Below are 27098 nucleotides of genomic sequence, written 5' to 3'. Positions count from 1 at the left end.
TGACGCTTCCCGTAAGTGAGGTGGTACCAGTTAATCATTACACACGTGCACTTTCGCAATCACTCAAATCACCTAGATATATGGGTGTATAAACTTCCGCCTCATAACGAAATAATTTTACCATAATTCTACCCGTATTTTCGTTACTAACAATAATACAAACAATAGGAGAAGTTTACTCATGTGCATTTCTCTACAAAACGGCCTGATTCGATTGACTGTTATTAAGTTTGCTGTTTAAATAACTCCCATTCTAATTAGATTTTTACTAAAAAAGTGTCCATTTCTCAGTGTAGAACAAGATGCGGGATCTTTAACATCAGATAACAACGTTCTATTGAAAAAATATTAGGTTCTTTAGTTTTTTTGTTTAACCAATGTGGCACTGTTTGCAACGTTAGCTACAGCTTATAACGTTTGTTGGAAATATTTTTCAGTTTTAACATTTTTTTGTGGACGAACATCTTACTGCCGAAACTTCGTAGCGGTATTTTCGATAACACAAGAAATACATAACACTTTTAAATACTAATAGTGCACGCACAACTTGCATGCGCTAAACATTATATGCAACATATTATCCTGTCCCAAATGCTTTATTTTTAAAAACATACGTTGCTCTTTAAATGTCTTAATTTTGTCATGTGTAATTTAAACCAACTTTATTCAATTTAACAACCGATTGAGACTTAATTTATTTTGTTACATTTCTTCATAGGTCAACAAAAAGTTTGTAATAGTAGCTATGGCTTAGTGTTTTTTAGTAAAGGAAACTAAAACCCATTATTGTGCCAAGAAATGCAAAAAAAATTCGACATAAATCCCCGCGTATATTAAGGCGATTCTATTCTTCCGTGATTTATTGATCGCAACGGTTTAACTTAAGCGAGCGTGACAGCCAGTGACAATTTTTGACTGAATGTAGCAACTGTAACAAACCCCGTTCGGATTTGGGCCGAAAAGACAACAAAACTCAGGCGATAACACTGCCCTATCGTTTAACCTATAATATATATTTGCCCTTTGTCCAGCACAACACCCACTCGACCTTAATTCGCAAAGCGAACTGTCTTGTTGTGACAGCTAGGTTATATCTCGAGCGTATAGGTGAATTTGCCTGACCTATTCTGTGCGTTACCGCCAATCGCACTGTGTTCAGTACAGACCTCCAGATAAGGCACCTTGTACAGCGCGCACTGTTTGCTGATAAGAGTCGTGTTTACGTGTTCTGTGCGACAAAACGGTCGAACGTCCTTACGGTAACGCACAGTAAAAGTGCGGTCTTCTGAATGTCAATCCTGTACAATGTACATGGATTTTACCGCCGGGATGTATCGTTGCTACTGAGCTGTTTTAGGCCGATTTACTTAACCCAGTATTTCTCAACCTTTTTTCGTGGCGTCCCAAGTACAACAGCAAAGCTTTGGCGACCCAATTTCATTACTGAAAAAGGGAACAAGGCCTAAGAGAAAATAAATAAAATTCGAAATCTAGTAATGATGAAAGATGTCTTCGCATCTGTTCTAGAGTTTTCTTAAATTTTTGAGAAATATCGGGCGAAACTCTAATCGCAATAAATCTAACCATGTGAACTACTGTAGTCGGCGAGCCAACCAAATCAAAGGGCGAACCAATTTCGGGCCGCGACCCATAGGTTGAGAAACACTGTTTTAATTCATGAAACCCTATAACTAGCTTTTTTCCTTTTGTTGCCATATAGGAACTGCGTGTGTATACGTTTAACGTGTGAACATAAGTTGGATTCCTTTTCGTCGTTGGCACACAAACGAGTTAAGAGCAGCAGTAATACTGTAGTCCTTTTAGCTGGCCAAAATCGTTTTTCAGTGTACAAACCACCGACCGCTATAAGACGAACAATCAGTCAACCTTAATACCTGGTTTTTAGCCTGTAAAACGACATTGGTTGTTCTTGCTGAAAAGAACTAAAAGCAAAGAGTCAAAATATAGTCGACAACATCACAGCTATTAAATATAGCCACATGCTGCACGCCTGTGCAACTAGAGGTTCCACCTACTAGTCAAATAGCTACCTCGCAGCTATTACAACTCGCAGGTTGCTGGCGTACTTCGGTTTACCGTAATGATATGACATGTTTCAAAAAAATAATATTGTTCAGCGCTTCGCAAACGCATTCGTCTAAATTTCTGAAACTATATGGAAAAGCTTCATGTTCGGTATATTTGCCGACAAAACCAAGGCTATATAGGACAAATAAATAAAACCCCAAATATAATGTGAAACTAGTTAAATCTGACTGCTAATAAATAAAGCCTCCAGATACAGCAAGTCTGGTCTACTAGAAGAACTGCCACCCACGCGTAATAAAGTCATACGCGCTACCTCCCAGCTGCAGCAAGTCAATTTCAAAGTCACTGTAGTACTTTTCAGCGTAATTTCTGTTAAAGGAGTTGTATCTCCCAAAACGATTTTTCAACGCTCGTTAAACGCAGCTGTCCTCATTTCTGCAACTAAATGGCAAAGCTTTGTAGGCGTTTACGAGCCTCACAATGAAGCGCCTCTGTCCATCGAACGCCGTCACCGCACGATCTTCCGTAACGCGCCTGAAACGTAACGCGCTGTGTCGACTCAATTATAAATAACCTCTACGGGAGCCCAAAGCGCGATCGCTTTTGAGGCTTTTTAAAGGAAACTGGCTGTTTCCTGCCCGCCTATGCTCTACTCTATGCTGCTGACACTGGCTACAGCGCTTGCAGTTTGTTGTCGTCGTAGGCTGCTGCGTGCATTGTACGTTAGCGCTAGTCCCGGACCCGTTTTGTTTACGCGATGCTCCTGCAATGCCTGGCGGTAGCGCGCGCTGCTCGCCGATTATTTGTCCAAATGACGTGGAGTGCGTCCCTTAATTTGTAACCGGGGGCCTCTTGGTTGATTTGATTGCACGTCGCCTCTCTACTTGAACTCGTATAGCGAATGGAACTTGCCTTTTTGGTAAGTTGCTCGGTACGATGATCAAGGTTGCTTAAACCGTCGGTTGGTGGGCACGCTGTATACCAGTGGTACACAGTCGTTTTACGTCTTGGGTTATACATTGTTTGTAGTAATAATCTTGGCTGTTGATGAAAATAAAGACTGTTGATGAAAACTGGTATAAAACAAAATCGTTTCTTAAAATTTTACAAAAATATAAATTTCGCCTTATAAATAGGCATCATCAGTTTCTGTTCAAAAAGCAAACATGTGTAAAATTGCAATATTTGTAATAAAATATAAAAAAAAAAAAAATATTTTAAGAAATGAATTTATGTTTTATACCTGTTTTCATAAACAGTCATAAGATCATCTGATACGAAAGCCAAAATCTTTCTTTTACATTTTATGGTCTGCGGTAGATACCTTAGTTCCGAAAGTGTTTCAGCTTAGATCGTAGCATGTAGTTGTGGGGGACCTTGTAATTGTTGGTTGGTTATTCACCACACAATCTACTGTATATTCAATTAAAAAACAGCTCCTCTGGTACTTGTTTGATTAATAATATGCCTGGTAACAATAGCTTATGTACTGTATAGTTGTAACAACACCAGGGTAACCTTTGTAGGTCACAGTGAGCCACGGGTCGGACATAATTGCAAAATGAAGCAGTAAACTCTCAGATATATCCCTGTTCTAAACATTTGGTTAATGTTGCCCTCCGCATGACAATGTTTTAAAGCGTTGTTTTTGTAAGCGAAAATCGTGATGTGGTCCTGTTCCTCATTATAGAGAATTACGGATGAGGTCGTTTCGCAAAAAGGCGGAGACCCGGACACGCTTCGTTCCGCAATTAACCGACATTACAAAGCGTTATCTGCCATAGAAGAAGAAGACCTCGCATTAAAAGGTTCGTTTAACTTAATTCGTAACCTTCCTGTCTTGCGGTTCTTTGGGAATACGTTTTGATTTACAGATTACGTTTTACTTTGATTCGTGTCCATTGTTTTTTTGTTTGAAAGGGTGAACAAGTACATTATATTAAAAAAAGCTTAAAAATTGTGAATTAATTCGTTTTTTATATCTTGCTACAGATGTACATTTTTATACTTGCAACGTCGACAAAGGACACACAATAGTATCCTATTTAAAACAAGGTTTGTAGCTTTTTGAATTTTATATGTTTTGATGGTTGGTTATAATTTACTTGCTAACAACTCTTGCTTAAGTGACACTGGAATACAAAAAGTTTTTTTGTGCGTCCATAATTTTTATGAACTAACCAAGAGTATTTCCATAATACTTGGATGGTTACGTTATTAACAAATATTTTTAACTAGTTTTTTTAATTAAATTTTAAAGTTTGTCATCTGCCTCCACTGTAATAGAAGAAGCCTAACATTTATTGTTAAACGTCCTTACATATATTGCAAGCTGATTTGGTGCGTTGGATTTACCTTGTCGACTTGTTTTCCCAAGCACATACTCACACCGCGTAAACTCTTTTGCTTATCAGTTCTACCCAAGTGGCGGAAATTTTCTTTGAATCACACTCACAAGATGTCGCCGTTGGTCCTCATAGTTTGTGGAAATGCCTTGCGAGCCTCAAACCTAAACACAGATACACAAGCGTTTAAAGGCAAAGAATGCAGGTAGGAGTTGAATTGCCTTTAAAAATTGCAAGTGTTTGAAATCTAATAACTCAACACGTTCCTAGTATTGGTTATTTGCTTTGTTCAGTCCTAATTGTAAATTATTAAAAAACAAAATTGTTTTAACACATTCCGAATTTAGTTGGAATGTTGATTCACTTGATGCGGGAGTTTTAGTTTTATTTTAAAGTAAACAGTTTGGTAATGCCATTCCACATTCCGGTGTGCAGTTCGGCATCCTGCACATTGCAACACTTATATTTGGACCAGAGATTCTAAACCTTGGGTGATTAGCCGTAGGGCGTAATTTGGAAGTCCCAAGGGGGGATTTGGAATTTGACCAAAAAAGCTCGTTTTATTTGGGGTCAAAGGATGCGCTCTCTGTTTTCCCTTTATTCACTGTACGAATACATAACGCTGTTTTTATCTAAATATCCTTGACCAAAGTCATTACTAATAAGTTGGTACTGATATATAGGCTGAAAGACTTGCAATTTTAAAGCGATTATACATTCTCTAATTTACAGGTGCTGTTTTTTTCTTGTGGAAATTGAATTTGAATAATGTCTAAAGGGTCCACGCGATAGAAAAGGTTTAGAAACATTGCTTTTGACTAAACAACTAAGTTAGCGCCCTTCTGCTTTTCTGTCACCTAAGCGTATTACTTAGTTTTATTTTATGAATAAAAAAAATTTAAAGCGGTACATGTTATAAAAAAAACATCGATCGAGTAAATGGCGTATATTTAATTAACATGTAAACAATTTTCAAAACAAATTACTCAAATTTTGAACGAGTTTTCGGGTCTACTGATGGTTTGACAGGGAATTCTAAATAATTCGGTTCCCGTTGGTGAAAATCCAACTTAACCAAGTTCAATACTCGACTAAACTATAGTCTATTATGCCGTTAAATCACCTGCGTTCAGAGTACCATTGTACTGTCGTCTCGAAGTTCGTCACAAGTGTGGCCGAATTCTCCTTGACCCTTTTTCAAGTCGACTTGAACTTCTCAATTCAATCGTTTTGTCGGCAATCCAGGTCCTTAAAGCTCTTCTCGCGACACATGAAGATAGAAGAGCAAGCCAAGGCACTCCGAAAAAACGTGACGCATCTTGCGGTGGGAACTCCTGCCAGGATCAAGGCCCTTTTACAACAAGGTATCGACTTTATATTTTGAAAATCTTTCATTTAGGAAAAATCTCTATAAAATGGAAAATCTTCTTCCGGTTGATCAAGTGTTGATTTTAAAACCATATTTAAACTAACGCAACAACAAGGTATCGACTTTATGTTTTGTAATACAACGATGACATGCAGTCTTTCATTTAGGAAAAATCTTTATAAAGTGGAAAATCTTCTGCCAGTTGATCAACTGTTGATTTTAAAACCAATTTGAACTAAGGCAAATTTTTACCTTTAAAATATGTGTTTACCTGTGAAAATGAAACGACTATTCGAATAATAACTTTCCGCTATTTGCGAAATAAAAAATAAATTACAGGGTTTTGCAAATTGAGTTTTAAATTATTCAATCAGGTACTCGTCACGACTTTGCCCAGCGTATTGTATGCATGGCTGCCTGTTCGTTCTGCCGATATGATAAATCATGGTTATACAATAGGGTTGTTAAAAAAAACACTTTTTTGTAAAATTTCAGTGGGGATCCCCTGGAATTGTTAGGTTTCGTCTAAAAATCTGACAAAACAAATCTAAGCACGTTTGGTTCAGTATTGACCGTGCTACGTCAATTTGAAAATTCAGATTTAGGCTAAAATTTTTGAAAAAAATAAATTATTCTCCCCCTGAAAAAAATTTTTTTCTACTTTTTTGCATTGCTTTGCAATTGAATAGCTATGAATAAACCTGTTTTACAGTAAAAAAGTGAGTAGTCATGGTACAAATGTCCCGTTTTAACAACATTTGTTAGGCTGTTTTGTACGAAAAATGGCTTTTTAGCACGTTTTTTTGAACTTTAGATAAGTAATTGATATAATTGTGTGAAGACTAAATGCACTATTTGGTTTGTGGGGTTTTTAGACGCAACCTAATAATTCTAGGGGTTCCCCACTGAAATTAAACAAAAAAGTGTTTTTTTGAACATCTTGTTTGTTTGTCGGTCTGTTTTGCAAAAAAGAGAGCGTAATTGCCATACTGAAACGCGAATCTTTAGCAAAAAAAATGAGCAATTGTGTTTTCTGTATTACAGCACGTTATGGTCGGCCATATACAGCCTGATCATTTGCGCAAATTTGTTTTTTATATGCTTGATATACTAAACGGATGAATTAACATTGCCTGGTCAGTAACGACGCGTATAGGGCGAAGGTGGCATTTTAGTTGCTCTAATCATGCCATAAAACACTTAGAATACAAGAGTGACCTTCCTATGGCCTCAATACAAGGCGATACGATTTGACATTAATACAATTACGCTTTGATCGATTAATTAATAGACCTTTGTCGTATTCTTTGCTTGTTATCCACTTTGTATAAATTGTTCACAAACTGGTATAAAAATATAATTAGTTTGACGCATGATTTATGTATATCTATGTTTGCAAGCCTGCTGGTCACCATCTCTTTCGATAGAACCCAACTAAATTCGATCTAAATGAAAAAAACATTTAAAGCAAAGGAACTACTCGCGCTTCTGTAAAACTACATTAATCGTGTTGATATTGCCACGATAACCCTTGTTTTAACCAATGTCGAAAAAAGTTGTTACCGTAATTAACCCCTAATAAATACTTTGGTATTTTTAATTTCGACAATACTATTATCGTGTTTCTATCGTGTCACTTAATAGAGGCCTTTCTCAAAATTCCCGGTTTTTAAAGTGTTTAACTTTCAAACTATGGATGTCAACATATAAAATTATGGACGTAAATTTTACGAAATACGTTTAAAACCATTAGTGGGGATAAGTTTTTGTGTTAGGCAGACATTTAGTGTCGATGACGTAACGACAAACCCAAATTATCAAGTTTTTTGCGTCTGTTAAGCACACGGGTCTATAAAAAGGCAGTCAAGGTCCCAAACTCAAAAGCCTGTGTGTGAGTATTTTTTATTCATAAAAGTTAACTAATTTTCCATTTTATACGAACTGAAAAATATTTCATTGAATAGTTTTAACTCATAACGGTTTTGCTCGTTGTTTTGCTCTTTCAGCATGTACCGAAAACAAATGTATCACAATAAGTAAGGTTTTTTTGATTTTTTGACCTGGGGCTATTTACGTGGCTATAGCAATGTCCAGTATGTTGGCATGCATTTTTATTCACCTATATGCAACCGGATCTATTGGATTAATACAAGTAGCTGATATTATGTCAAATACGCCGACCTTAAATAAATACTCACATATTGTATCATAGTACAGTCAATCGTGCAGCCGAACTTATTAGTATTTATTATTTTTCTTCTTGTTGTCCTTAAAGTGGTTTGATAAACTCCCGTTGGTTTCTTATATAGTTGAAGTTAAAATCGAAATGTATTGGAAATATCATAAGGGAATTAGACATTATTTAGATTATGTGAAAGTTAACCGCTAGCGTTTCTTTCAACGTCATGAAAACACGCTTTTTAAAATATCCTTTCCCTTCGGAGCCTAATGGTTGAAGGTTGTAGTAAAACGTAATAAGAAGATCAAAGCCCATACTAAAATATGAAAGCCAATACATTCTTCCCCGTTGTTTTCAAATGTTCGCTCCTGTATATGATATGTCGTCATTGATGTGCAACATTACCACGTCGTTTGCAGAAATTTACATTGTTTTCGCCACGCGTTGTCAAACTTGAAATCATACGGCTTACACCCACCTCGAACTGTTCGAAACAAGATTCCGCGTGGTGATATCGCCGCTAAGTTTAACACCGAATTCAATTCGAATTTCTTCACAAGTAAAAAGGCGAAGCGCTTTGATCGTTTGGTCAACAAATCCTTCCTCTTCGTGTTACTTTCGTTTGATGTGGCTCCCGGGAGTAAATAAGCTTGTAATTTGCTGTAACTCGGCACGGCAAGGCTGTTCAGGGCCTCGCGCCCATTCTTGCCTTATTTAGAGCCGGAGATATAGCGGGACGTTTGCGAGTTTTAAGCGAAAAACAATAGAGTTTAAGCATGCGAGGTGATGTAGCGCAATTTCGCGACCCCGCCAGTTTGATATTGTTGAAGTAACCGGATTGCTATGTCAAGGGTTACCTGTGGATCAAAACCTTTTTGGTTGTTATTAACATTGACTTAAATTCAACGTATCAAGTTCTTTACCACATGAAAAAAAAAACAGTTTAAAAGGGATGTTTAACTATTTTTTTAATTATAAAACTTTAAAAATCTGTTGATGCAGGTCCCCAACCAATATTGTAAAACGAAAAAAACTTATTGTTGTTATCGTTACAAAGATACATCGTGTTGTTTTATTTATTTTGCATATACGAGCGTATGTTTTGTAACTCACAGAAAGCTCTTAAATATTGCTTAGTTAGTTGGTGGTTAGTTTTTTAGTCTTTATTGTTGAGTTCGTGGTGATATCTATTATTCGACGCACAAAATTAATACTTTTCACCACAACAGAGTGTTTCTTGTTAATGATCACTTGCACAAATTAGTTGACCTAAAGCCAAATAAAATATAATAATTGCAAACATTATTTTTTTGTAAGTAAGCTTACTAAAATCTTATGATTAACATCCACTTACTCCGCTATGCGCTGTTTGCCGAAATATTACCAAACACCAGCGTCAAGCAAACCTTATCCGGAAGCAAAAAAATCAGACTCGGGGTTTGCCAAGAAATATATTCATCGTCAGAAATACAAACTCGAACCCCATTTTAAGGACATTAACCCCGGAACCTCAGGAAAACGCGTCATTGATGACGTCAACAAACAATGACGCCCTCAAAAAATGATTCATGAAATGCGAAACTGTCTTTTAAGTTGGCATCCTCTCGAGTTAACATGATGAAAGCGCAAATCCAGTTAAAAAAACTTTATCCGACTTTATACCTAGAAATCCGTTTCCTTTTTTTTCTTCGTCCCCGCGCTATTTTTGGGCGTTTTTCGCACGGCAATCGTGTATCGCATTTGAGTGGATTCTCCTTCAGATTTGCGTTGGCGTTGGCCCAACCACATATTGCTTTTTAGTGCCGCTAACATTTCCAATTTGGAACAGGCCTTGCGTGAAAATATAATTTTATTTTACTAACCAAGATTGTTTTTTTTATATAACCAAGGTTATTTCCACACTATTAAGATTATGTCATTAACGAATTGATTTTATACCTCCACTTATCACCACTGTAATATAAGACGCCTAACGTCTTACATTTATTGTAAACAAATTAGGAGCACTGGGTTAAACTCGTCTACTCATTTCCTCAAGCACCGTACTCTCACCGGGTAAACCCTTTCCCCCATCAGTTCTACCCAAGTGGGGAATATTTTTCTTAAATTACACTTTTTTAGTAACATAGTAGCAATATCGAATTAGGCTGCAGTCGTATTTGTTTTTTACGTAGTAGGAAATATCTAAACCAATGTAGAAGTGTAAGTGTCTTTTTTTTTAAGTTTCGTAACTCCTTATTCATTTTCAACACCAGCTTTTAAATTGCTTTTCTGTAACTCCTATATACGGTAATAAGGGTGGTTATTTACAGTTATGGCATCAACAATTTGGTTTTAGATGGAATACGTATGGACAACAAGGATCTGGTTTAAAAAAATAAGATACCATTTTTTGTGTGTGTTTTTCTACGTAATTTAGCCTGCGTAGAGGAAATGTTACCAACACGAGTCTTCATTATCAACTATATTGAGGAGAAATTTTATGGCATCAATTGGGCAAAATATATTTTCTACGCCTAGCTGGCGTTTTTAAAATGCCTATTTTTGCGTTGGTGGTTCGAATATGTTTGATGTGTTGCGTCATAATAAGACAAACTCGACCAGCGCCCAATTCGATACGACATCAAAGAGCGCCGCGCGTAAGGTCACCTGAGTTCGAACTTTGTGTTTCGTCGAATCGGAATTGTTTTGAACGGAAGACATTCACATCCATTTGTGAGCATTTAAGTCACCGCTTTTCCGCATCGCATAAGGGTTATTTAAGGTAATATCTTTGTTTAAAGGCTATTACAAACAACGTGCTTTTACCCTAGCCTTTTAAGCACCAAAACTAGAAGCATTTTCATAAAAAGGCGCAGACAGATGTTATTAATGCGTGTGTGTTTTTCGAATAACTGATATTCGCAAAAATCCTCTATATTACCTCATTCTTGTTAACTTTGGTGACCCGAAAGCAATGACCGTTAACGGTCTCTTGTTAATTTTACACTAAAAAATATGTTACACAGGGACAACATGCCAACAAGCAAAGTTATAACGTTATCTTACTAATTTTCCGCTGTAATTATCATAAATAATATGAATTTTCTCCCTTTAAAAGAAATTATAATCTTCAAAATCGGAGAGTAAAGCACATTTGTCCAGCTTTTAAATGCAAACAGACCATGATCACGTTCTTTGTAATTCCGCAAGGACCATAATCGTCCAGAAAGACTGAAATACTAAGGGCGTGGTTTTCTACACGTGTTCCCGTAATGTTCGCAAATTGTACCGGCAACGCATTTCGGAAACGAGAATCGCTGTCGTCCACGTTTTGTGCATTTACACGCTGCTCAGTAACAACCCCGCTTTCGCACTTTCCCCAAATAGCTATGGCATAGGCAACTTTTTTCTCGAAAGGTTTCAAAGACCAGAGATTTCTTGCGAAAAAAACTTATGTCATGCCGAACGACATTGCATTCGGGAGAATTATGTCCTGTGTAGGACATGCAGCATCGAAAAAACATGCAAGGGCAGTCCGGCCATTGTATGCCACAAGTGTTGTTTAAATGCTCTGACGCTGCCTTGTCAATTAAAGGACTGTGGCGTGTTGTTTTGGTTGGTCGAGCTTTCCTTAAGGTCCCATTAGCGATCGTTTTGAATTAGGTAATTGACGACTTGCAGATTTGTTGCCTTGATAACATTTGGTAAACGACAGAATGTTGCGTAACCAGCACTAAAAGGACTGCTGTTGCTTGCCTTAAATGTATGTTATTCCTATTTTCGCAACAAAACGTGTACTGACGATAAAATAAAAATAATTTGCTGGTTTGCATTTTGCATAGCGGTCTTCTGTTATTATTTCTTTTAGGAACTATACGCATACATTCGAAAACAGTACAGCACATGCTGCATTATTTCTCGGTATAGTATCATCCAAATGCTATGACATATAAAGTTTTTGCGTTTGCTCAGAACGGGGTAATTAACGTGCATGATACACTGACATGCTTAAAGACTGCAATTCAAGCAATAAAACTGTTTATGGTTAAACAGGACATAGTAAGAATATGAAAGTCCATGCAAAAGTAGGTATCATTTTTAAGAGGTAGGTATCAACATTTTGAATAACTCTTCATTCAGTAATGTTGAAAATGAACAAAGAGTTGTTAGAAACGTCTAAAATGTTACCTATTGTCTAGGCTTTGGTGTTCTTACTACGTCTTACTGCATTCTCAAACCATTATGCTCGATGGTTTGTTAATATTTTGTATGATTATAGCTATAGTGTTGTTTTTGATTGAACATGGTTAGAAGTTTAACAAAGAAATAGATTTTGCCAAATTTAGGTGACAATCACACCAGGTCGATTTCAGCTAAAACCGCGTGAGGTTGTGCACTGGTCAGACAATTTCGGTGGAAAGTCTTGCGTAAGACAATTTCCAAAACGTAATTCCTTCTTTGTACAACACAACACGCATGTTTGCGTCACCTATGTCCGTCAGTTTAGCAGTATTCTTAAAATGTTCGATTTTCGAAACCGGAACAGAAAAACGAAAGTTCAGTAAGTCACGTTTCCTATAAAGGTTCAGCTGAGTTTGTGGGTAACCGTTCTCAGCACAGTGTATTTTTTTCACGAATCTTTGCACATCTAACATATGAGACAAGAGAATGGTAATTGTGGATATAGGTTGCAAATATGGTTCATATCTTCTACGCGTGGTCGGCAGTATTATAAAAAGAAAAGAATATGCAAACCTGATCAATTGGGTATATAACCTTATGGTGTAGATTTTTCTTTAAATACCGTTAAAGTATATAACAAAAATGATTCAGCTTTATTTTAAATTTAAGGCACCAATATACAACAAATAATGAATACTTTGACCTAAAGTCAATTTGTTTTATGATTTTTTGGAATTATGATTTGTTAATTCTTGCTAATGATGAAGCTGTGGCTCCCATGGCATATAACGCCAAACACGATCACATAGTAAGAATATCAAAGCCCATACGAAAGTATAGGCGGAATTTTGAAGATTTCGCTCTTGATTTATTTTCAACGTATTCTATGAGTCGAAACTATGTTGAAAAAAAACGTACTACGTCGTACTGCAACCTCCAACCATTATGCTGAAAAAACGATCACATATGTTTGTTAATTACTTGCAGTCCGGCTTATATTTCATTTTGACATCCCAATATCGGCTTTCGCGGCATGTACGATTAGCAAGGTAAAGGCGGCGATCCACTGAAAAGGAAAGTGCGTCTAAAACCCAAAACCCGCGCGTTCTAAACTTTAAAGCGAGAGACACTTGCGCCAGTTAGAAGACCTTCAACGCAAATTTGTTGTGCCTCAGACGTTAATTGTCGGAAAGACGGATAACTTACCTTTATACCCCTTCGCTTTACTTTCTCATTTAATTATTTCCCTCGAACGTTTGCTGTAAGTTATAATCAATGCGGGTGGTCGTGCCCAATTAATACAGTATATACCCAATGCAATAGTTTTACCTCCATATTTGTGTCTAGCAAAATATGATTGCATATTTAATGAGCTGTTTTCGTGTTTTATTTGTGTAAAACACGTTTTTGTTTAACAACTTTATTCTACATGATTTTCTTAAATTTAGAGTATATTTTTTTCAATTCAGAGAAAAATACATTTACAGGCCGTGCGTACAGCAAAGGAATGGCCACTGAGAATAGCAAAATAACTTAATTTCCAAAATGTACTGCGTTCCGTGGTGTACGCAGTATATCCAACTTCAGTGATGCATTGCAGCAAACAATCTTAATAACTCCATGTACGTTACCTTTTATTGCGCACTAGCACAAGGTAAAGCAGTTTAATGTGCATAAGCTAAAACATGCCGTGATCTTGAAAATATAGAGTTTGGCTTCTCTATGTTGCAAATAGCAAGTGAACACTTGATCACAATTAAAAAAAAATCGCCGATAATATTTCTTCTATAGAAGGAGGAAATCAGATTTGATACTAAAGAAACTATTTTATTTTTTTATAGTGTTTGTTTGTTTAATAGCAATTTCAAGTAAAAATCTTCAGCGGTCGGATTTGGTAAACTGTTTCAGTCATTTGAACTACTTGCCAAAAAATGTTGCAAATTGAAACGCATACTGCTGGAAACAAAAAAACTCGTTAGTTTGTTTCGCATTAAATTTTGTGGCCGCTCCATTAAGCAAGTGCAAAGCCACGGGCGACCGCCGAAGACCAATGAAATGCCGTCCGCAGCGGCGCATATAATGACCAGATGTCCTCAAGTCCTTAATAATGCACGGGCCCAGTACCCCCGACCGCGACTTCAGGCGCCCTTAATCTGCCGCCGCCATATAAACACATTGTTAACCCGCTAACGAATGGTCGCCCGTCGAAATCTGCTGTTATTGCCTTCGTTCGTCGTTCTGCGGCAAATCCCACTCGAGATTCCTCGTGGAATTCACTTTATGTGTTCTCCTTATGATTTTTGACTGACCTGAATTGGGTTTTTACAGTTGTAAAAACGTAAAACGGAAAAAACTTTCTGGTTTGGAATGTGATGTCGATTTATCTCTTAAATGGTTTGTAGAAATCACGAGAATCGCGCACACCTTTTTTGTATAGCCTCATTCGAAAACATGTCGTTAACTAAAACACAAGCATATAATAAAACCATAGCAAAAATGGCGTATTTTTTCGTTTTCCACAACGTTTGCTGATATAGGACGAACCAATGAGCGATGGAAATATAGTATTACAGTACTTTAGCGATATATTATTGTTTGTACTTGAGTGCTCTATTTATTTCTAAATTAACAATTTTTTTGTCGGTTTGTAATTTTCCGGAAACCCGAAATAACGGTAAACCTATACCAGCCTAGCATGCTCTTCTATTTACGCGCGTGCGAAGTTCAACGACTTCACTTAATCCGCCAAAAGTCGGTCGCCCGGCAAAGGAAAAGGTGTCGCCGACCTTGCTTCGCGCCCAACGAGCGGCGTTTCAGGTTTTAGAAGGCAAGGCAGTCCAAAACGGCCGGAATCTGGCGTTTTTCTCTCGGCACAGGGCGACTTCTCTCCTGTCGCGTGCCGCCAAAGCGCTTTATTTGCTGCTGCGGCGACACGACGCACATCAGTCGCGCGTTGGATGCTGCGCGGGAAATTTGCGGCGGCCCGTTTCGAGTTTATTTGCGATTTGGACGCCGTGTCTCCCCGGGGTAGTGCCGTGAGCTGGTTTGCCGTCGGCATCCTGTCTTAATTGTGATCTGTGCGTGGGAATTGTGACGCGTTTGCAAGTTGTAGCGCACTTTATAGGATTGCGGTATACTTTTACTTTTGGACTATACGTCCCGTTATAGTTTTGTGCTTTGCTATCAGAGTCAGGGAAGCGCATATATCTATAATTTATAGCCGAAACAATAAAAGATGAAAATTGCTTAAGGTCAGCAGAACCCAATCAGGTAAGGTCAAACGAGGTGAAAAAAAACGCCAATTTAGTTCAATTTAGGGAAGCGCGTATATGAAAAATTCTAGCCGCAACGATAGAACAATTTTTTTTTCTTAGATCAGTAGTAGCCAAACATGCCTAATAGGGTATTACAAGTACGATGCGAGGTTATTGGTCACGCACAGACGTTTTCCAGAACTCAGTTTCAATGTAAAATTATTCATTTGCGTAAAGAGCAGGTTAAGCGAAAGACCAAGTTAAAGTCTGGTTCAGCATGCAGATATTGTTGTCAGCAAATGTTGATCCGCCCTTCTAATTGCCTCCACTGTTTGCGTTCGACATCTAAGTGTAATATTACGAGATGAGAACAAATTGAATCAGGACCTAGGTGCAACAAACGATTATCTTTTATTGAGCCTTCATAGCGTTCAAGTCTTAAGAAAAAAATGATTGAGTTGCTTAAGCTAAAGTCAAACGAGTATATATAGCGTATGCGGTTAGGGCAGTTGCTATAGTTTGTTTATTGATTCTATACGAGCTTGTAAGGTAGAAAGCCTGAAGTTTGCCAAGAACGGTTTATTCATATGTACATCTGAACTTCGTATTACGAAACCAGCGTCATGCTGGGGTATATTAAAAAGGATTCATAGCATTACTGTTGAAAGGGTGAAATATAGGCTTCCGGTCTTTCGAATTGATAAAGACCGCGTAGTATGTAGATTGTGCCACATGCAGATTTACAAAATAAGTTTTTTTAAATCGCCTATAATTGCGTTGTTATCCGTTGCGACTCTGGAATCAACCCATTGTTTTTCTCTCGAATTTGCATGTACAGAGATAAGTTTATTTTTTGTTGTTGCCCAACAAGCAAAGACAAACGAAGAAAATTAAAGCAAAGAAAAATTAAATTAGCTGAAAAAAATTTCAAACGCACAGAAAACCGAGAACAACTGAAAATCATTACAAACCAATATCTGGGTTGCACTTGAACGGAATTTTCAGCGAAACAAAATAAACCTTTCGTTGATCGACTTCAAAATGAAAACGACGGCATTCTGCGCCATTGTGACCTGCATGGTCTCCTGTCTATGTGTTCCCACCATGGCTGAAGTAAGGTGGTGCCGGCCGACACTTTACGACCCCGCGATAGCCCCCGACGGTTGGGTTCAATTTGACGACTCGACCCAGTCCTGCGTCGAATGTTCCAGAAGCTCGGTGACCCTCCTTTCCCTAAGCAAGGCGGCCAAGTCGGAATGCTGCGGCGGTGTTCTGCGGGCCAAGGGAAACTGCAGTCCGGTCAGCGGCGCCGACAACTCGACCACCTGCGCCGCCGGAATTAAGGTAAACCTATATAAAGCTAATTTTCGCCGTGTTCAGATACAACAGTGTTTCTCATTGTATGCGCCACCACCGTAAAATAAGTCGCTGTTTGATTTAGTTAGAGCGACGACTGTAGTAGTTTTACATGGTGGAATGTATTGCGATTGGTTATGAGCAAGATTTTCGCAATACTTAAAAAAATAGTTTGTTATTTTCGTTTCATACGTTTTTACTAATATAACAAACCAGCGCTGATTATCTCTATCGCACTCTTGCATTTCGATCTGTTTCCCAAGTCTGAAAAACAACTGCATAGAAAAATATTTTAGGGTCCGTCGCGTTATGTCAGGTAATATTTATCCGATGGCTTGCGTTAATATGAATATAATCGTTTAAAAACTAACCGCCTAGTACGTTTTTTTGTGAAAAATTTTACTATCCTTTTAGTTTTCTTCTAGTCTTACACGTCCAAACTATGCCCGTGGGACCCGCGTAATGGTTCGAGACATTCCGTGCAATACACCACGACATGCTACTATAATAAACGAGTAGGATTACGTGTCACCAACGCGACAGAACAAGTTTTGCTTTTAGTGCCAAATGGTCTCTTTTGTAATCCTCTCAAATTGTCTCACAACTATAAGCCAAGCGGTATTTGATGTTTTCACAAGGTTTTAACTTAATCCAATGTACTTATACGGATTTAAATAGTTTACAATGTAAAACAAATGTTTCGACAATTCCTGTAATAAGCAGCAGATTCATTTGACGACGTTTTAAAGTAAATAAAAGCGTGAATATAAAACGAAAAAGTAACGTAAAGCAATGTAGTCTTGGTCAACATATTTAAGGCAACGTGCTGTTTCTATTAAATATGACGTATAATTAACACAATATGTTCTATACAGAGCATTTACTAGTAAATAAAATACTTCTTAACTGAAGGCTCTAACCTTCGCACTGATGGGTTTTATTTGCGTATAATTTAAAATTACAAAGTTGATTAAAAACCAGTAAACGAAAAAAAAATCTTTGCAATTTAGTGCGACGGAGTGAACCAGTGTCCGGATGGTAGTGATGAACTGGGATGCCGGGATTGTCAAAACACCAGCCAGTTTTCCTGCCTGCATCACGCCGATTCAAAGCCGTGCATTTCTCAGCAAAAGGTAAGCCATCTTACAGGAAAGTATTTCGAAAGACGTTCGGGAAAAAGCAAAAGGTTTCATCGCTATAAACTCTTCTTTCAAAATTATAAGGTTTACTCTGCTTAAGCCAAAATGTTGAGCTACCCAATTAAGCCAAAATCTTTACCTGGCGAATTTGTAAATATTGCGCGACTTGTGTTTTGATATTGCTTAAATGTTTGAATTTTTGTGCTGCTTATTTATTCGCGACTGGACTCTAAACGCCGCTGTCCGTTAATTAAATATTGATGCGCTTCCACTGTTTACTGCCCACAACCTGTCGCCCTTGACCATAACCACATTATTTATGAACGCCGTAAATGCGCTTTCGCGATTTTCACCAACCATTCTCTGCTACATTAAAAATAAGAAAGCCTTGTGTATAATGTATATACATTGCACCCAATATACCTGATTTCAAGTCATTTCTCCAGGCTAAGTTATCTGGGTTTTTTTTCAATGACACAAATTTACCTCTATCAATTCTTAGTTAAATTCTTATGAAAATACACTTTTGAAAATCATATATGAATGTCAAACATCGCTAACTTATTATCGTTGATAATTAATAGGTCGCAATCAATGTAGATGCAGCCAAAGAGTAGTAGCAATAAAGGGCACAATTTAAGTTACTCTTTGATTGTGGGAACTTACCATAGTTTCAAAATACCGAACAGTGCTTTAACGTTAAATCGCTTTGTTCCTAATAGATAGGGGAAATATTGATAAACAAACCTTTTTAGTATTGGATCAAACAGCTAGGTACTTTTTTTGCAAAAATAGTTTTTCGGTTTCGGAATTATTTAAATCTTTGTCGTTTAAACGAGGAGGGCTTCGTATCGTTGCATGTGTTATATCCTTATATTCGCATGTGGCGTTTGAAACACACCGCTGACGCTCATATCTTACGCACTTGCCCTTTGACAGGTGTGCGACGGCCAAAAGGACTGCGCACTGGGACTTGACGAGACGGGCTGCAGCTGGCACAGAGGCTGGTGCGACGGATTTCGATGCGGCAAGCCACATGAACGATGCATTCCCAAGTCACAGGTAAGCATGATGTAACATCTTGCTGCCATTTAGATTCGGCCTCCATCACAACCTTATAGTGTATGGTTTGAGTGATGGACGCTGTTTGGGAATTTTCACAATTATTGGAATGCTTTATTTCTGGCCGATAAATTGTTGGTCATTTTTGGCATGACATCATATACCGTTGATCATGTGCTGGGACTCTGGGAGCTTAGGCTGTAAGTTCGAATCTTATCGTAACTTATGAGGCATCGGGGGTCTGCATTTGCTGTATATTTTGTGACTCGATATACTGATGTGAATGGCATATCGTTGTTCACTAAAGCGTCTGAAAAGCCTTATCGCGGTATATTATACAAAGGCTTAAGTTTATCGAGTTAACTGCAGATATTACTTTTGGGGGAGTACACCTGTTTACAACTGTATTGTGCCATTTTTTCTCACGAAAGCGCCCCAGAACTCCTGGCATAACAGTTGTAAAATACTTTGCTTACATTAAAATACACTTATGGGATCACCAGAGGTCTGCATGATAAACGTACACACATGGGAAAAAGTAACATCCAACAGTTTACGCAATCCAACGCTCTACGGTCAGCAGCGTATAGCTTGTACGACCCCATTAATGCAATCCGGCACTTACAAAAGCAAATCCCACGTTTGATCCATATGCAAGGACCCACTTAGCTGGCCCACATTTTCGCTCGGACAATACGTCAATAAAGTAATTACCCCGGGCCATTAAGGTCGACGACGCCTAATTCTCGTCTAAGCTTTTCGAGTTGGCCTGCTTAACTCTGCCGGTCTGCTTTCCCCGGCCAATCGCGGGGAATTAAAGTGTTTTATTAGCTGTAAATAGAATGCAACAGTCGCCTGGGGATTATAAACTGTCGTGACGGTAGCAATGCGATGAAATTGAGTTCTTTGCGTTTGTGTTTTAGTGTGTTATATGCGTTTTCATTTTGGTTGAACTCAGGCAGGGCTTTACCGGCGTGCAACATTTGCCATCTTTTTTTCGTGCAACATTTGCCATCGTGATTTGTTTGTGAAATTTATTCGCCCTTAAGAAATTCTAAATTTGCATTAGCCAAGCATGAAGCAAAGGCCTACTTCGGACAATCGCTAAGTTGACCGACTTCAAAATGTCTAGAAGAATTTTTGTAAAGAACTGTCATCGGTGCATTTTTCTTTGGCCTTTGAGGCGTCAAATGTCGACCTTTGTTATTCAGACTCGCAATTGCATGTAATTGTAAATGTTACGCCAAAGTTTCAGAACGTTCTACTTCACGGCCTGTCGGATCTCCGAACACTGCACGAGACTTATCAGTGTTGTATATAATATAGGGCGATAGGTGAACTAACATGTAAAACAAAAAACAATGGAAGCGCGTAACAGATTGAAATAGGGCGTAAACGACGACGATCTAAACAGGTGGTTGTCCCAGCATTGCCCAACCTGACTGTCGACTACCATAAAGCTTTTCAAAACTATACGTCATTCAAAAAAAGTGTGATGGCTACACTAACTACAGACAAAAAGGCGTTAACAACAAACATGGTAAGATAAGGTATAAGCCAGTGAAGGTGGGGTGCAGAAGTGAAGGGGCACGAAAAGTTAAGTGATTCACAACGCAATAGTTAACACAATGCGAAAACAACACGCAACAAACGATAAAACAACTCGTACAAAATAAATACATGTTCAAAGAGTTGTTATGCAAAAAATTAACAATGAATTCCAACTTGCAGACAAAAATACTGTTCTGGTCGTTACCCCAATTTCGCCTTTACGTGCCTATAACTCGTGATCATTTTATCATCTTAGGCAGGGGTGTCCAACAAGCGGCACGTGGCACGCGACCAAATAAAAAATGGCACGCAAGCCCCCCTAAATTAGTTAATTTGCTATTCAGCCAATTGTAAAAAAAATACCTATTTTTTTATACAGTAAATTTTCATTGTTTATTCACAATAACATTTCGCTGCCATCACGACAAAACATTCGCTGCCATCACGACAATTAACAATTACTTCTAATACTATAACATTATATTGTAGTGGAGGCTATAGCATTCACATAACTATAAAGTTTGGTGTGAAGAAACAAAAAGCAAAAGTCAGCTCACCGACGGACATTTAGATGCAGTAATGCGCACTGCTAACTACATGTTTTTATTGTTTGTAAAAAAACGCTTTTATTATTAGAAAGAATTATATTACTAAACTTTGGCACGGGATGAAGTTATAGGATAAAAATCAGCACGCCGGCATGTTTGAGTTGGACATCCCTGATCTAAGGCTTGTGTTTAACCTTTATCGAGTACAAACAAATGTCAACCGGTTTAAGGACTCCGTCCTGTGGATTTAGTTTATTAGTTATGTTAATTTTAGCGGTAGACGTTAATTAAACCGTCTGGGCATAATCTGTTATGGCCTAAAGTATGTGGTTTTGGTATAGTTCAAGATGTGCGTCTATGTATCAACTTAAAATAAAGTAAAAACAATAATAACTCTTGTGCAATGTGTAAATTGGTCACCAAACTTTTTTCATAAAGGGCCCTATAAATGTAATTCCCTGCAATGACGGCCCCGATATAAAGTCAGTGTCAAATTAACTTAGTCATTGTTAAACGAAAGAAATATAAATAACTCCGAAAACCGAAGTCAGATTTTTTTGAAAGTGTCGTTCAGTTCATAATTTCACCCATATTTAGTTCGAAATCTCATCCTGCAACATTTCAACTGTGTTTTATTTATCTTCAGCAGAATAGTCTCGCAAAGCTAGTAATTCAAGTCTGACAATATTTGTAAATTTTAAAATAAATAAATATTTTTGGCAGGCACAAGGCATCATCAATATATCTTATTCAAATGGTACTGACGATGCCTTTGCCAGCAAAATATATATATATATATCTTTTATCGCCTATAAATATAGCGTCTGACCCGAATTACTAGCTTTTCTAGACTATTCTGCTGCTACTGATCATAGTGATCAGGAATTGAGGTCGATATTTATCTTCCACGGCTCGAGGGGATTTTGCACTTATCTTCATTATTATGCGCGGGCCGGACTTGGTTCACCGGCCGTATTTTGGTGACCCTTGGCTTAGCCTTATACGCAAACGCGCACCACTAACCTATTCCATCCGCTCGATTTGTCCTTTCAGGTATGCGACGGCACCAAACAGTGCCTGGACGGCTCTGACGAGTCCAACTGTCGCTACTGCCTCATGCAGTTCCGCTGCTCGGTCTACCAGCGCACCGACGTCGCCCCTGAAGTACTGCTGGCCCACGCCGGCGCCAACACCACCACGGCGCAGTGCATCGGCAACTTTCGCGTGTGCGACGGCATCCGCGACTGCAATAACTCGCTCGACGAACAGAACTGCTATCGTTGGATGGAGTGGGCCGGGTGGAGCACCTGCTACCCGCCATATGTCTGCACCAGGACCAGGTAAGATTTTTACCCAACTGTCATCTCGATTGTTTAATTAAAAAGTGCTTATAGCTGATAGCTAGGCAACCCCAAGTGGCATGTTGCCATTTGGAAGGAGGCCTATGATGTCCATTGATACCATCGGCCGGAGATTTCCTTACCGAATGTTCCATCAGCAGCATGTTTGAGCCATCACTGACCCCTTGCGCTACATAGAGCCTAAGCTTGTTATACTTGGTTTTATTACTGTTTATGGACAATAATTTTGGGGTTTTAAGCAGGCTGTTGTAAGTACGATAAAAATGAATGACAAGGCATAAATATATTGCTTTGGGAATAACATTCTTCACTTGATGTAACAACATTCACTCGGTTAAATAAGAGACAAGATTAGCGCTGGCCCGATATGGCTAATGGTCGTTTTTCTTTAAAAAAAAAAAACGGCGCAGTCCCCGGTTCGCAGACACCTATGCATTTTGCGTCGACGCCATTGCTTCGTTTGGGGGCAATTGCTGAAACAACGCCCTCATCTCACGTTTGTGTGCTTCATCCATGAAAAGTAACAGGCGCGTTTTTGCCGGATTAACGCGTCGCTGACTCGAACACGTCTAATTATGGAAAACTTTCGCACGGGCCGGAGTCTTACACGTGCCATTACAACGCAATTGCATTATCGTGTACTCTATTTGGGGCGCCCTTGGTAGGGCAATTATCGTTAAGTGCTGGTATGCAAATGCGTGTTTCTATTTTTGTTTAGCGTGCCCGTATGTCGATATTAAAAAGATTAAGGGCTGTTGAAAATAAACTAAAAGTCATTTTGTAACACAAAGACGCCCGGAAAGCGTTTATTTTCAGTTTTGGTCTTGCCTAATCTCAATATTTCCTAGCTCTTGTAACTTGCATGAAACTGGCCTTCCTTTAATATATGGTGGTAAAGAACTACTTTTGTCTGTGTCTTGTTAATTTCCGCAAAATCAAACCTAAATTTGGGGTTAAGCGAAACAAACAGAACTGTTTCATCGCTTAACGTTTTACCTTTAAATGGTTTAGTGCATTCTACCTGAAAGGTAAATAAAAAAAGAGTTTGGTTAACAACCGGACGTAACTAACTTTAATTTGCTAAACCAAGATTTGGAGACAGTTCACCGAATTTAATCGTTGCCACCAAAGTATATGCTTTTAAATGCAATGCCGAAATGGGAAACCCAAGTTGAAACTAAGGTTCCGTGTTACAAAAACTGAAGTTTAGTCAAATTTACTCTTACGTTCTCAGGCAGACAAAGTTTTTATCGATAGGTTGCTTATCGGTATGATTGCACACATCTGTTAAAAGCATAAAGAACAAAAAAACTAAAAGATGACCATCCGACTATACTTTTGCATTGCAGAGTGCGCACGTGCGTCAACAAGTTCGGCTCGGAAGTCTTTCCTGCCAGTTGTCGACACGTGGAGGATTACGAGCATCCCAACGGCGATCCGGGAAGGGAGACCGAGACCGAGGTGTGTCCCCCCTGCCTCCCGACCACCTCTGTTGCCCCGGAAACGTCGCCCACGACCGTGGAAAGCACGCCAAGTGAAACCACGCTTGGCGAGTTCACCACAAGGGTGATTTCAACCTTGTCCACCCTTCTACAATACACTTCCACTATCACCGTCCCGCTGGTTGGCGAAACCACTCAAACCGAAACCTCGCAACCTCAAACGACGACTACGTCAGAGATGGTGACGTCACAACCCGTCCCGTCACAACCCATCACGTCACAACCCATTACGTCACAACCCATTACGTCACAACCCATCACGTCACAACCCATCACGTCGTATCCCGCTACGTCACAGTCCGCCGCCACCTCGACATCTTTTGATTCTGAAACTTCGAGCGCCGGTGCAACTACCTCAACCGTGCCACAAAGCACCTATGACGTCGCTACAACGTCCGTTGAATACGTCACCAGTGATGTCGTCACTAGTGATGTCGTCACAAGTGACCCGTCGACTAAAACTTCCCCGGGTCTGACAACGGCGGCAGCGGTTTCTGTTACGACGCAAACTATCAAAAACGCAACCGAAAAACTTGGTAAGTTGAATTTTGAATCGTGTATTCCTCATTTAATAACAAAGGTACACATTTTTTCGCCATTCCTGCATACAACATTTTTCAATAAATTTTACCTAAAGAGCTGCACAAAATGTAATACTTTAACATTAATAAGCCTATATAGCTTAAGCCTATACAACCCACACCAAGGGTTCAACCAATATCATATCAGTCATACAATTTTGTCGAACGCCTTCTAACCTTCTGTTCGTTGCTGCACAGGAAGCACGCCCTTCCCCTTCACCACTTCCAACGTCAACCTCACCGGTAACAGCACCCACTGGGGCAACGTGACCGACCCCGGCCCGGCCCCACGGGAACCCCGCATTGCTGTAATCAGCCTCACCCTCATTATTGCGCTCGCCGTGGTCGCAGCTCTTATTCTTTTGGCGGTTATTTTGACGATGGTGTTCTGCTGTTCCGAGCGACGAAGAAAAACAGGTGAGATTCTTGTTAATCAGTGATAGGGTTCTAGCTGCTCTATTCGATGTCTGGTCAAACTTTTAAGTTTGGATCTTTACGAGGCCTTCGCGAAATCGCACAACTTGTTTTTTTTTCGGAATAGTCGAGCGACGTTTTGTAAAAAAGTAAAACATTTGATTTATACACATTAGCAAAACACTTTTCTTGTGACATAATAAATTCGTTTGACGTAAGGTCAAACTGACATTGTTGCAAAGATAAGAAAGTCGTGGCGACTAGCTTTTCCATATTTCCTAGAGACTCACTTCTACCCGCAATGCACATTGCGTCATTACATATATTAGCATCATCGCATTCACTATCTAATTTTATCATTTGAAAATAATGCTACCCTAGCTTGTACTCTAATAGCATTATTTTGAAAACGAAAAAATTCTCGATGTTTTTGAACTGACGTTTCCATGCCGTAGATGACAAGTAGGGTTTGCATAAAACATATAATTCTTCCTGTTTTTTTTTGCGTGCATACCTTTTATATAATGCCGCTTGTTTTAAAATCGTGCTGCATGCCATTTAAACGCAAAACATTCCATAAATACGTAATAATTTTCCTTCAGGCAAATGGGTTCCGAGACGAAAGTACCGCGAGCGCCAACCAGTGTCTGTTCCTCAAATGTACCACGACGTTTCTCTCGACGACATCAGAGTCGCAAATGAAGCCGGAAAAGAACCAGCCAGCGTAAGTAGCCTATTTCTGCTACCACACAATCCGTCTCCTTAGAGCAGTGGTTTCCAACCTTTTTCAGTAGGGGACACTTTTTGAAAAAAATTTAAGCTCACCGTCCCTTAAGATTTGCAAAACTAACCCGAACTAATAACTTTGGAAAACCACGCTTACATAATTTATACTAACGATCGTTAAACGCTATATTTTGATCAAATTAAACAAACAAGTTTAAACGCCTTCGTATGTAAGGAAACTATAAAAACATATCTTGAAAAACGTGTTTTTTGCTTTTATTAAACAGTCTAAAGATTGAGTTCAGAATTCTATGAAATACTATAGCGACCTAAAAATCTTAAAAAAAAAATACGTGATTAGGCTTTTTATGTAAACAAAGTTTTCCACGATAAATCATTACTTTATCGTAAGGTTGGTCGAACCCATTTATAATTTTGTAACAATTTGAGGCCTTAAAGGTATTCTAATAAAATCACTTCTATAGCGTGATACAGTTTTTTAAATAAATAATGGGTTTGTATCGACAATAATAAATGATAAAACTATGTGTTTTACATACAGTCAATCACATCAAGCCCAAACTCGCACACGCTCAAATCGCTTCCGGGTGTGACGACATCGGGCGTGGACAGCGGAATCGACGAGGCCCAATCGACCACGTCATCACTAGACAACAACAACAGAGGTCAAAGGGCGGACAGTGGGTCGTCCCGGGACAGTCCAACTCTTTCTAGTTCCGGTTCGGAGTCGACCCGCCTGGAAAACCGGTCTCAACCGGTTCGATCTCCCTCAGACCTGCCACCACCACCGCCACACTTGCAACACAACGGATTGATTTAATTTGCTTTCACGTTTTATAATACTATGTGTGTAAGGCAACTATTTGCTCCGTGGAGTCGGCTCCAAGGCATCAAGAACGTTTTTTTGCGCCCGAAGTCTCCGAAGAGCTTGTACTATTTGTGTAAGGCAATTATTTGCTCCATGTGAACGCGGCAAGTACGTCTTTTTGTACCCCAAGTCTTCGAAGAGCTTGCTAGGAACACCAGCTTACTCGATTTCGCTAGTTGTTGTTTTTTTGCAGATCAAGAGTTCCGCCTTTGGATTCCAGCGAAATAAAACTTTGATTCTCAGCGGTGTCACTCACCAGCCCAAGGTTTTAACCTGCAGAAGTTTGAATTAGCTCTTCTGTTTTTGCTTTTCGGCTTTTTAAAACTGCTTTCAATGCTCAATATGAAGAAACTTTGCGCTGATACGGTGCTCACCACTGCCAACTCACCCGAACCATTACCCTATATTTAATTATGTTTAATCGCTTTTATTATATTTCTCTCGTTTATTCTTCGTCGCCTGTAAAAAGCATGACAAACCTGAGTACATACAAGTTTTTCGTTTTGTGTATGCGCAGTGTTTCGATACTTCAACTTACCTGTTTGTTTTTTTGCGCGTCGCATGTCCGAGTGGATCTTGGCTTCCTGTAAATTGATTGCCGTTAGCGCT

At 38.9% G+C, this 27098-nt stretch overlaps 2 protein-coding genes across 2 annotated transcripts in view; both read left to right on the top strand.

Moving 5' to 3' along the window:
* LOC146138362 (protein CMSS1-like) overlaps nt 1–27098 on the top strand; it is a 76786-nt gene that overhangs the window by 46870 nt on the left and 2818 nt on the right. The window contains exons 3-6 of the mRNA XM_083394887.1: nt 3740–3857; nt 4042–4104; nt 4464–4599; nt 5640–5758. Of these exons, the coding sequence (XP_083251013.1) occupies nt 3740–3857; nt 4042–4104; nt 4464–4599; nt 5640–5758 (436 nt within the window). The remainder of the gene's footprint in view (nt 1–3739; nt 3858–4041; nt 4105–4463; nt 4600–5639; nt 5759–27098) is intronic.
* LOC146138363 (uncharacterized) lies at nt 15887–27039 on the top strand. Its single transcript, XM_083394100.1, has 8 exons — nt 15887–16704; nt 17727–17849; nt 18795–18917; nt 22070–22356; nt 23727–24415; nt 24659–24877; nt 25477–25598; nt 26163–27039. Exons 1-8 carry the CDS (start codon nt 16402–16404, stop codon nt 26439–26441), a joined length of 2145 nt encoding a protein of 714 aa, XP_083250226.1. The 5' UTR covers nt 15887–16401; the 3' UTR covers nt 26442–27039.

Source organism: Ascidiella aspersa, chromosome 7, assembly GCF_963924565.1.
Source record: "Ascidiella aspersa chromosome 7, kaAscAspe10.2, whole genome shotgun sequence".
NCBI lineage: Eukaryota > Metazoa > Chordata > Ascidiacea > Phlebobranchia > Ascidiidae > Ascidiella > Ascidiella aspersa.
This window is presented reverse-complemented; position numbering and strand designations above follow the sequence as displayed.

What these genes read in the sequence shown, in the direction of transcription:
- LOC146138363 (XM_083394100.1), top strand. Translation starts at nt 16,402, where the DNA reads ATGAAAACGACGGCATTCTGCGCCATTGTGACCTGCATGGTCTCCTGT. An exon ending in GATGCATTCCCAAGTCACAG is followed by an intron (nt 18,918 to 22,069) that starts GTAAGCATGATG and finishes TTGTCCTTTCAG; the next exon opens with GTATGCGACGGCACCAAACA. An exon ending in CCGGAAAAGAACCAGCCAGC is followed by an intron (nt 25,599 to 26,162) that starts GTAAGTAGCCTA and finishes TTTTACATACAG; the next exon opens with TCAATCACATCAAGCCCAAA.